This window comes from Terrapene carolina, unplaced genomic scaffold (assembly GCF_002925995.2).
Source record: "Terrapene carolina triunguis isolate 2854851 unplaced genomic scaffold, T_m_triunguis-2.0 Scaffold231, whole genome shotgun sequence".
Lineage (NCBI taxonomy): Eukaryota > Metazoa > Chordata > Testudines > Emydidae > Terrapene > Terrapene triunguis.
In genome coordinates, this window is record NW_020664582.1 from 18601338 (window position 1) to 18612272 (window position 10935).

Here is a 10935-nt window from a genome sequence, read left to right on the forward strand (position 1 = left end):
GCTGGGCGCTGGTCCATGCCTGGCAGCCGGGCAGGGGAGAAACAGCCTCTTTCTTTTGAGCAACGTGGTTGCAGGGGCTGGGTGACCTCTCAGGCCCCGTTGCACCATTCTGCCCCCCTAGCTGGGTCACGCTGCGGGCTGCGGGCAGCGGGCTGCGGGCTGGGAATGGCATGGCCTCTCGCCACAGACTGTGCGTGGTGTGACGCATGGGCTGTGGTCCTGAGCCACGCCGGGCTCTACAGTGCTGGTTTAAAGGGCCCCAGGAGGCTCTCTGGTTTCGCTGCAAACCTGTGAATTACGCATCTCTGCCTCAGGGCTGGTGACCCGTGTGTTCCCATCCCCGCCAGGCATCCATGCCTGTGATGTCCCAGTGCCGCGCTGCTCGCCTCGGGGTCTGTGGAGCTGAGCCAGCAGCGAGAGCAGTGAGATGATCTTGCCAGGGACGGCTAGGGGAAGAGTTAGCATGCCTGAGCCATCTCTCCCATGGGAGGTGTGCGCAGTGCCGCCGGGGCCCACGCCTCTGCTTCCAGCCCTGTCCAGCGTCTGGCCTGTGGAGGGATTTCTCTGCATCGTCAGCGCAGGGGCTCCCCTGACCCTACTGCCAGTGCCTGAGGCAGATAGTGCAGGCAGCGGTCACCATGTTTAAATCTTCCGGAGGTGTCTGTCAGCCCCCCCTTCCGAGCACCCGTGCAGATGCCTCTCTGCCGGCTTTGTGCCTTTCCCGGTGGGGTTGCTGCTGCCTGCCCCCCGAGTGTGTGGTGGGACTCCAGCCGCGCAGTTCTGCTCACGTGTGTCCCAGGCTCCCCGCTCAGCTGAGGGCCGGGGGTTATGGGTGATAACGTGCACTCCCTCGGCCGACCCAGAACAAACAGGAGGTCGTACACTGACCGTGGCTACACACACACATTCCCGCACTCCCCAGAGCAGGTGAGACCCTGGCACTGAGCCCTGTGCGGTGCCCAGGAATGGCCACACCCAGCCTGCTGTAGCTGTGGCATCACCTCCTGGGGCCATGGTAGGGAAATGCGTGGGGCGGCTGGTCACCTTCTCTCTCTGATGTCAGGAAAATCATCAGCAGCCTGTTTATGGGCCGGGCGGGTACGGCCATGGTGCTGTCGGGCTCCATCGCCGGCTTGGAAGGCGGGTCCCAGCTGGCACTGCGCAGGGCCACCAGCATGCGCAAGACCTTCACCACGGGGGTGGCAGCGGTGAAGAAGAAGTCACTGTGCATTCAGATCAAGCTGCAAGTGGTGAGTGAGTGAGAGCCAGCGCCCATGACCCCTCCCTGCTCCCAGGGGCCAGGCCCCGTTCTCCCACAGACGGGCAACAGCCAGGGACGGAGCTAGGAGCCCGCGGGAATCCCTGCGCCCAGCCGTTTGCCCTAAGCACTGGCCCACCCATTTCGCTGCTCCGCTGCTTTATATTGGCTCTGCCGGTCACACCGTCCCTTGCGCACACGTCGTCAGTTTGCGCTGCTCACAGGCATTGCTCCTGGGCCTGGCTGCAGGAGGCAACGCCGAAGTGACCTGCCCAAATAGCCAGGCTGTGGGTGCCCGTCTCCCCCTTCTCCTGCTGGCAGGGCTCCCTTTGTCCCCCCACCCTCGCTGCACACCTGTGCCCGTGGGCCCTGGAGGGGTGGTGTTCCCCTCTGCCATCTGGTCCATTCCCATTCGCTGTCCAGCCTCTGTCGCATGCCCCAGAAGCCTTGGCAGCAGGTACCGGGGTCCCTGCAGGATCTGAGCTGGACCCAGCATCTGCCATTCATGCTGCGTGCTCAGGGTTAGACAGCGAGCGACTGGCTGCTCAGCCCCAGTGCAGAGACGTGGGAGCCGGGGGGCTCTGAGCTGCTGGGTAATGCCACTAGTGGGGTTAGACTGTCCCTGCCCCCCAGCCTGACGGCACTATGCGCTCTGCACCAAACTCCGGCTGCAGGGGCTTTGCTCTCCCCAGACAAAGCTGCAGGATCATGACTGATCCGAGGGGCAGTTTCTCCTTTTGCCCCAAGGTCCCTCACCCCAGCTTCTGCCACATCGGGTGAAGGCCGTGCCCGAGCCCCCGGCACGCCCAGGCTGAGCCATCCTCTCTCCACCCCCAGGATGCTCTGGTTGACACCATCAAGAAGTCGAAGATCCACTTTGTGCACTGCCTCCTGCCCAAAGCGGAGGGCTGGAGCGGGGACCCCAAGGGGCTGGCGGCGCGGCGGATCAGCAGCAGCGAACTGGACCTGCACGGGGAGCACTGTGAGGCAGGGCTCATGCAGCTTGACGTGCCCCTGCTGAGGGCCCAGGTCAGGGGCTCCCGGCTCCTCGACGCGCTGCGCATGTACCGGCAAGGTTTGTGCTCTCCTCCGGGGCGGCGGGCCCAGGCCTGTTCTGCGGGAGCAATGGGGTGCAGCTCCTGGCAGCGCAGGCAGCCCCAGCACCCAGATCCTAACGAGCGGGCTGGACTTCACTGCGGTATGCACGGGAGGGCCAGGGACGCGAGCAGGGACCCGTGCCTGTGGGATGCAGAGAGGGGCCCAGGGACTGGTCCTCCAGCACTGCAGGTAATGGGTACTGGCGCGTGGTGAGTCCCACCGCTGCCCATTGCTAGCACTCAGTGCAGCTGTGCCAGGGTGGGCGCTGCCCTCAGGGACCAGGGAAGCCAGATGGGAATTTTCTGAGCTGTGGACAATGAAGAGGTGGCAAATCCCTTAACTGGATTCCAGGCTAAATACTGGGGCGTTCCCTTCCTCCCCCCAGGAAGGAGGCATGTAACTCTCACCTTGCTTGTAAGCCAGGCACCCAATGGGGCCCAGCTCAGTTCCTAGGGGGCAGAGGCCCACATCACAACAGGGGGTCAGTTAATGCCAGGGGCAGCCTTGGCAAAGGCGCTAAGAACTGACCTGGCTCCTGGAGAACAAGCTCCTTTTTATCCCTGGAGACAGCAGGTCACGCTCATGGGTCTGCCCCTGTGACCTCCCAGGAGAGCTACCTTCCAGGCGAACAGCCCACCTGCCCTGTGCCGCAGACAGGCCTGGGGGGCTGAGCCCCACTCCCGGAGAGCAGTGCCTGCTCCTGCCTCCCAAACCACAGAGCACAAGAGAACTCTGGGCCATGTGGGAGGCGCTCTGAGGTCACGGTGCGGGGCAGCAGAGGAGTGCGGGTGAGCCAGCGCTGCTCCCCCGGCTGTGCCTGCTCTGTGGGGAGAGGCCTTCGCTCTCCAGGGGTCTCTGCCCCTTTCCCTAATTACGAAATGGGCTACAACTGGTCAGTGCTGACTCTGCAGGTGGGCTGCTCCCTGCTCGGCTGGGGAGAGAATGAGACCTCATCTATTGATCAGCACAGATACCCTGCCCTGGAGTTGGTGTTTATTATTTCAAAGCCAGATTACTGCTCTGAACCAAAATCAATGTGGCTCGCACAGCCCGGGATCGATGGCCCGCGGCCGCCTGGGCTGTGCTAGTCTCAGCGCCCCATCGATAGCACCGATGATGAATTAAGATGTGAAGCATCAACTCCGCTATCTTTGCACATCAATTTAATTACAGTCCAGGGACAGTCCAGAGCAGGGTCTGTTCATAAGATCCCTGGTCACTTGATCCAGTTACACACACTCGCCTCAGCCCTGTCCCAAGTCAGGCGGTCGGCTGGTTTCTCTCCGGAGCTGGCAGAAAGCCACAACCAATGTTGCCAAGCAAGGGCTGCGTAAAACCACCTATGAGAAACAGCCAGGCTCCGGCAGCTGTTGGGGTGGCATAGCTGGCTGGTGCCTGCCCCTGCCGAGAGGCTGGGCGTGGACACGTTCACCAGCATGCTGTGCGAGGTGCCGGTGCGCTCCGCAGGGATAACACCCTGTGTGCCACGCTAGCCCTCCTGTGGCTCTGTCCGGTGACTCGGGAGAGGGGCCTCCCTCCCCAGTGCCGGCCCTGCCTCGCCTTGTGGGACTTGAACGAGCTGCTGGAGTCACAGCAGGAGATGCTGCATTTCCAGGCGCTCACCTGCCTCTTGCCCTAGGACTGCAATGCGGCCCTTCACCCTCCACAACGGCAAGGAATTGCCTGGGTGGCTCTGGTGCTGCTCTGAAACAGCTGCTAGGTCCCACTCCAGAGGTGTCTATGTGTAGTTTAGCCCTCCGTTCCCCTCCCTGCCGCTGGCCTTTCCGCAGGGAACGAGCCCATTGGGCCACATCCCGCCTGGTGGGCTCCGGGCAGGGCGCTCCCCTCGCGCTGGGGTGCACGGCAGGGTGCTCCCAAAAGCCAGCGCCCGCTGCAGCCGTGTGCCTGAGCCTTGGCTGGCAGAGGGCTGGGTGAGAGGTGCGGTCTGGAGAGCCAGTGTGTGGATGTCCTGGGTGGGTGGCCCTGTGTGCTGGGCATGGGGGGTCTCTGCATCTCCTGCGTCCTGCCCAAGATGCTGCCAGACTGTCCCTGCACCGCGAGGCCTGGGGAGGGACAAGCCCAGAGCCTCTGGAGGGCGAGGGCTCCAGGCAGGCAGGATCTTCCCCTGGGCTTCATAGCCCAGCTGGCTCCCCCCAGTGCCTTGTGGCAGCGGGACATAGGAATTGCTTCCCATGCTCAGGGGCTCCAGGTGGGGCTGCTGTCCTCGCGCAGCTCTGCGGGCTGGTGCTGGGTGAGTCGGGGCTGGGAGGGGCAGCCTGTGCACACCACCGCCACCAGCTCCTTCCTGTAGGCTCCTGAGTCTCTGCCCTCCCGCGCCAGGGGCCAAGGCACATGCCCGCTCTCCTGTGCTCTGCCCCCAGGTTACCCGGATCACATGGTCTTCTCGGAGTTCCGGCGGCGCTTCGACGTTCTGGCCCCTCACCTGACCAAGAAACACGGGCGGAATTACATCGTCACGGACGAGAAACGGGTGCGTGTCGGAGCGGGCAGGCCGCGTGTTGGCAGTGCCCAGAGCACTGTGCCAGGTGCTGCCTGCCCCGAAGAGCTCGCCGCAGGCATGGGGCGGGTGGGGAAATGGAGACTGAGATGGGCAGTGACTTGCCCAAAGGCAGAGCTGGGCATAGAGCCCAGCTCTTCTGAGGGCCAGGCAGTGCTCTCTGCCCGGGCCATGCTGCCCCCGGAAGTGCCCATGCTAGAGAATGGTGAGAGGAGTGCCCCCGGAGCCTAGTGTAGCCAGGGCACCTTCCCTTCAGCTGAGAAAGGGAGCCTGCTGCAGCCGACCCTCCTCTTCTGAAGAGCTCCTGCAGCTGGCGTGTGCCCCTGCTCCTCTCTGTTCCCGGCAAGTGGCGTGTAGTTTGTCATGGCTCCCCATGGCCCCTGCGCTAGGTGCTGGATGGGGACGTGGGACGGGCCGGAGCCCCCCAAGGAGCTGTCGGTGGCTGTGGCAGGGAGACAGTCTGCGTACAGTGCTGCAGCCGAGGATGGAGAGGGACAGGCCATGAGGCGAGTGGTGTGGCCAGGGGGCTTAGAGTGGTGGGGTTCCCGCTGCTGTGAGACCAGGCAGGGCCTTGTACCCAGAGTGGCTTTGCTGTCACAGAGTCCCCAGGAGCGCAGCGCAGCGTGTTTCACAGAGTGGGGAGCTGGCTCTTCCGCACTGGGCATTGGTGCTGGTCGCGCTCTGCAGGGGAGAGGACTGATCCCATGGGCTGGGTTTTGCTGGGGGCTTCCCATTGGCCTGAGCCCAGCCGTGCAGCCTGGCAAGGACCTTCCGCCCTCGCAGGGGGGGGTCTAGCTGGCGGCATTGCTGACGCCCGGCCGGGAGAGGGCTCTAGCCAGTGACGGGAACGCAGGACGGAGCCGCGTGAAGCGTCTGGTCTGGCTGCTGCGCTCTGGTCCCCAGCGAGGGCCATGTTTCCTGCTTCACGGCTAAGCACTGGGCGAGTGTTGAACCCAGCAGGCAGCCTGCCAGGACCGCGTAGGCAGGTTGCGGAAGGGGGGGCAGGCGGGCAGCCCCTCTCCAGCCCTTGCCTACCATGCAGTGTCCCCCGTGGCCAGGCTGGCTGGTGGCTGGGCGCTGGCTGCGTGGGCAGCGGGGAAGCTGAGCGATGCGCTGAGTGCAGCGTGGGAAGGGGACCAGGAGGCCAGGCAGCTCCAGGAGACAAAGGCTTCCTTGACTAGCCGTGACCTCCTCCTCCTCCCCCTAGAAGAGCACGTGGGACCTGGGGCTGGGACGGCGCTCGCTGCACCTCGGAGCTGGCAGCACGTGCCTGCTCGGGGAGCAAGCAGCTCTCCCTGGAGACAGCCCGTGTGGCACGCTGGCTGGGCATGCGAGAGGGAGTCCCCTGAGTGCAGAGGGCACGTGCCCTGCTGGGGGGATAGGGGCGTGTCTGCTGCCCGCTGCGTTCGGTGCCCCTTTGCTCTCAGCAGGGCTCGTTAGCAGTGCCGAGCTCTGGCTCAGCGAGCGCGGCCGGGCGCTCCCGCCACGCCTTCCTGCAGCTGAGCCGCCCGCCCCAACGCCGACTCCCCCTGTCCCTGCAGGCTGTGGAAGAGCTCCTGGAATCGCTGGACCTCGAGAAGAGCAGTTACCACATGGGCCTGAGCCGGGTAAGCCTCCGGGCGCTCCTGCCATTCCCAGCCAGCCCTCGGGGACCGTCCCGGGCTCTGCGCAGCCCCTCGCCCCAGCGAGGCCCCTCGGGGAGGTGAAACCAGTCACAAACACGCTGTACAATGCACCTCCGGGGCCCCCGGCCATGGTGCGTGCTGGGGGATCGCAGCAGAGCCGGGGCCAGGCTGACAGCACTTCAGAGCCAGTCACATTCCCAGCAGACTGGGCCAAGTCCCTGTGGGCACCTGGCACCAACACAAACGCACTGCTCCCTCTGCAGAGCTGCGCCCAGGCAGGCCGGCTCGCTGCGCCTCCTCCTGGCCACTCAGCCCAGGCTGCTTTCCGGAACCTCGTGTGGTGGCTGGGCCGTCGGGCACCTTGCCGGGGACACAGGCTGCAGCCCTGAGGCGTCTGTGTCTCTCACCCATGTCCCGTCGGTGGCCCGCAGCATGGGGTTGGGGTTGTGGGGAGGGCTGCTTGGCCCTGGGATCTTGTCCCCCCCCGCTTGCTCTGGCAGTGGCACCGGGGAGCATGTGAGTTGGGTTGCAGTGTACTGAGAGCAGCAGAGGATCTCTGCTTGGCCCTGGGGGCGTGGGGTGCTGCTCGCTCTCACCCCCAGCTCTGAGTGTCTGAGCACGGGGATGGGGGGGCCACGAAGCAGCCATCTCACCCCAGAGCTGAGTCATGCAAGCGCTCAGGCCCCAGCATTCACAGTGGTAGCTCAGATACCTGCGAGCTCCCCTGGGGCCTAGCATCCCTCTCCCCTGCCCTGCTCCCCAGACCCGTGATTCTCGGGGTGCATTGCTCTGGGCACAGCCTGGGGCAGCTGCAGCCCGGTGGGAGCGTGGCCTGTCTGGAGGGGTCAGGCTGGCTGAGCGATGCGCTGAGTGCAGCGTGGGAAGGGGGCCGGGAGGCCAGGCAGCTCCAGGAGACAAAGGCTTCCTTGTCTTTCTGGGCGTCGGGCTTCCCCGCGCTGGGTGCTGGGACAGGAGGAGCTGTGTCTGCGCGTCCCGCCCACGGCATTCCAGGGGGCCGAAGGCAAGCTCTGCCCGGCTGCGGTGCCTGCTGCCCCCCCGGGGCCAGAGAGCCAGCGGCCGGGTGGGGTCTCCCCTGCTCAGGAGCGGGGGACACTGGAGGGCTGAGCGCCAAGACCACGTGGTATTGAGGCCTGCTCCATGGCACCGACTGCGAGGTGCGACTGGCGTTTCATGCTGCAGGGGCCTCCGTCAGGGACGGGCACCTCTCCCCGGTCTGGGGCAGCACCGCAGACGCAAAGGGCCAGCTAGTCTCCTGGCAGAGGTCAGGCCGCTCTGTGCTGCGTGGCTCATGTGAGAAGACACCCGGGGCCTTGGAGAGCGTGGGGGTGGAAGTGAACGTCTCACGTTCTCCCAGCCCAGCACCAGGTACCCCCCACCCCGGGTCTGCAGACGGGGCGTCGCAGCCATTGCTGTCAGACAGACGCGTTCGCTCTGCAGTGACTCCTCTGGGTTATTGTTACCTAGGGGTGTCTGGGGCCTGAGCCGGGGGTGATGGGAGGCGCTGCGCTGGAGCGAGGGCAGAGGAGTACTGACTGCACTGCCTCTGGCCCGGCCTGGCAGACCAGCCTTCTGCACGCCCCCTGGGGCGGGTTATCGCCCCATCTGCTCCCCAGCCGTCCGTCAGTCCGTCCTCCCGTCTGTCTGCTCCCCAGCCACAGCAGCACCTGGCCCAAAGCACACAGGTGCCGATCAGGTTCCAGATGTGGCCTTTGCACCCACCTTGTGTAAGGGTTGGTGCTGTTAGTCACAGCCCATCTCCAGGGCGCGGCGCCTGCCTGGCCCCAGCGGGAGCGGGGCTGGGGGTGGTCTGGCTGCACATCGGAGCCCAGGGCAGTGGCAGAGGCTGTCTGAAGGCAGCAAGCAGGCAGGGGAGCTGTTCTGTCCGTGAGGCCAGCCAAGCGGGGTCACTCCTATATCTCTGCCTCCAGCTTTGCAGGGCTGGGCCTCTGGACTCCGGTGGCAGGGGGGCAGCCCAGGGCAGTCTGGTCTCGGGGAGGTGGCCTGGGGGAGCAGCGCTGCCCAGAGAGGCAGAGGGAGCTGCCTGTCTCCGGTGCAGCTGGCAGTGTGCTGCAGGGAGCAGGGGGGAAGACTGCGCGGCCTCTGGCCTCATGTGCCATGCTGTCCCCATGGCGGCTCTGCCTGGTGCTGGCAGCTGCGCGGCTCCCCTCCGCGCTCCGGCTCCCCCACCCATGCTTGGGCCCCTCTGTACACGCGCCTCCTTAGCCTGCCCTGCCTGGGGGCTGCTTGCTCCCCCAAGTGGGCCAGGCTGGCTTGGAGAGTGGCCGATGTGAGAAAAGAGGCACTGAGCTGTACTGCACTGTCTGCCCCCCGGGGCTCTGCTCACTGCTCTCCTCCCGCACAGGTGTTTTTCCGGGCAGGGACCCTGGCCAAGCTTGAGGAGCAGCGAGACGAGCAAACGAGCAAGAACATTGCACTCTTCCAGGCTGCGTGCAGGGGCTTCCTGGCGCGCCAGCAGTTCAAGAAGAGAAAGGTATTCAGCAGGGCAGCCCGCCTGCCGGCCCCCCCCATGTTCCACTTCCCGTTTACAGCTGCATGACTTCGCCTAAAATGGGCAGCTCTGCCTTCAGCGCCGCCCCCTCCGAGCTGGGCTTCCCCCGGGGGGGGATCTTGCCTGCGGGGCACCCACCGCGGAGGAGACGGAGCCGCTCCTGCTTTCCGGTGCGGTCCCAGCGTGCCAACAGCCGCCCCCCCGTGAGGAGCCGGGCAGGAGGGCTGCGTGGGGGCTGGGGAGGAGGAGGTATCTCCCGCTGGCTTCTGTGCACTCCAGGCTGCAGCCCGCCGGAGCCGGGAGCCGACGTTACGGGTACAAGCTGGCACCCGCTGCACTGCAAGGGGGCTGTGTGCAGCTCTGCGGGGCAGCGGCTCTTCCATTAAGATTAAGTAGCTGTGTCAGCTCTTCCTTGTATTACTGAGGGGTCCATAAAGCAGAGCTGGCGGGCGTGTCCGCAGGAGTAGCTCTGATGGCTGCATGGGGCGCGGGGGCTGGGATTCATCCAGCAGTGGAGAAACCAGGTGCAGTTGTTCGAAGGAGGGGGACAGGAGTGGCTGTGCGGGCAGGCAGGGGCTCTGCTCCGCCAGGCCCCCAGCAGGCAATGCCTCCCCCTCCCCCCGGGCCAGGGCCCCAGTCTCCGTGTTCTCCACGGGGGATTGGCTCCCCCGGGGGCAGACACGGTGCAGGGTGGGGCTGCCCTGACCCGGGCTGCTCTCCCCAGATCCAGGAGCTGGCTATCCGCTGCGTGCAGAAGAACATCAAGAAGAACAAGGGGGTGAAGGACTGGCGCTGGTGGAAGCTCTTCACCACGGTGCGGCCCCTCATCGAGGTGCAGCTGACAGAGGACCAGATCCGGGGCAAAGACGTGCGTAGGACCTCGCAGCCGCTCGGGGAAGGGGAGTGCAAATGGGAAACGGGCCCTTGCCCCCTCTGCGGGGGGGACGTGAGGAGGTGGGGGGGGGCACTCCAAGGACGGGTTGGAAAGCGACAGCCTGTCGTAGACCAGGTTGCGGGAAAGGCCGTGCAGAGTGCTCGGCACAGAGAGCCCCAGCCCCCTGCATGCCCCTCCCAGCCCTGGGGGCTCCAGCCCTGCTGGCGTGGGGGGCTCAGACCCCCAAACTGGCATCTGGTAACAACAGCTCAGTTCCTGCAGCCTGGGGGGACCCTGCTATCCCAGCCCTGGGCTCCCTGCCCCCCTGGACTGGTGATGCCTCCTCGTTGCTGCTTTAGGGGCCCTGCTGCCCCAGCCCTGGGCTCCCCCCCTCATTGCCGTCTCTGCTCCAGGAGGAGATCCAGCAGCTGAAGGGCAGGCTCGAGAAGGTGGAGAGAGAGCGCAACGAGCTGCGGCTGGGCAGCGACCGGCTGGAGAGCAGGGTACGTCCGGCCGGGCACGTGGGCGCGGGGCCAGCTGCTTGCCCCGGCTGGCTGCGTGGCCCGGGGGTGCAGGGCAGAGGGGTGGTTCCCTTTCCTGGTCCCTGCGCAGGCCCCGTGGCCAGGCCCCGCCTCACTTCGATCCCTGGGCACTGCCCCTTCCCCCCGCCCCAGCCATGGCACCCACTCAACCTGGCTCTGCTGCTCCCCAGGTGGCAGAGCTGACGGCGGAGCTGACGGACGAGCGGCACACGGGCGAGTCGGCCTCCCAGCTGCTGGATGCGGAGACAGCCGAGCGGCTGCGGGCGGAGAAGGAGATGAAGGATCTGCAGGTGAGCGTCTCTTCCGTCCAAGGGGGGCTGGCGGCCGGCGCACTCCACCGTTCCCTCCGTGAGCGGCCTCCTTTCACTGGGCTGTGGGAGCCTGGAGCAGGACACCCAGCCGCACACTGGCAGTGCCCCCTGCTCCCCCCGGTCTGGCACTGTCCCCTGTGCCTGAACACCAGCCACCTGCTCCCCGCTCCCTGCCCCCG

The 10935-nt window shown here is 66.0% G+C and overlaps 1 protein-coding gene across 15 annotated transcripts in view; it reads left to right on the top strand.

Annotated features, from left to right (window-relative positions):
- Positions 1-10935, top strand: part of MYO18A (myosin XVIIIA) — a 107301-nt gene that overhangs the window by 67089 nt on the left and 29277 nt on the right. For all 15 annotated transcript variants that reach the window (XM_029912552.1, XM_029912553.1, XM_029912555.1 and 12 more), the window contains 8 exons: positions 1064-1250; positions 2096-2333; positions 4738-4847; positions 6416-6481; positions 8883-9011; positions 9754-9897; positions 10317-10406; positions 10616-10735. In XM_029912552.1, coding sequence (XP_029768412.1) covers positions 1064-1250; positions 2096-2333; positions 4738-4847; positions 6416-6481; positions 8883-9011; positions 9754-9897; positions 10317-10406; positions 10616-10735 — 1084 coding nt within the window. The remainder of the gene's footprint in view (positions 1-1063; positions 1251-2095; positions 2334-4737; positions 4848-6415; positions 6482-8882; positions 9012-9753; positions 9898-10316; positions 10407-10615; positions 10736-10935) is intronic.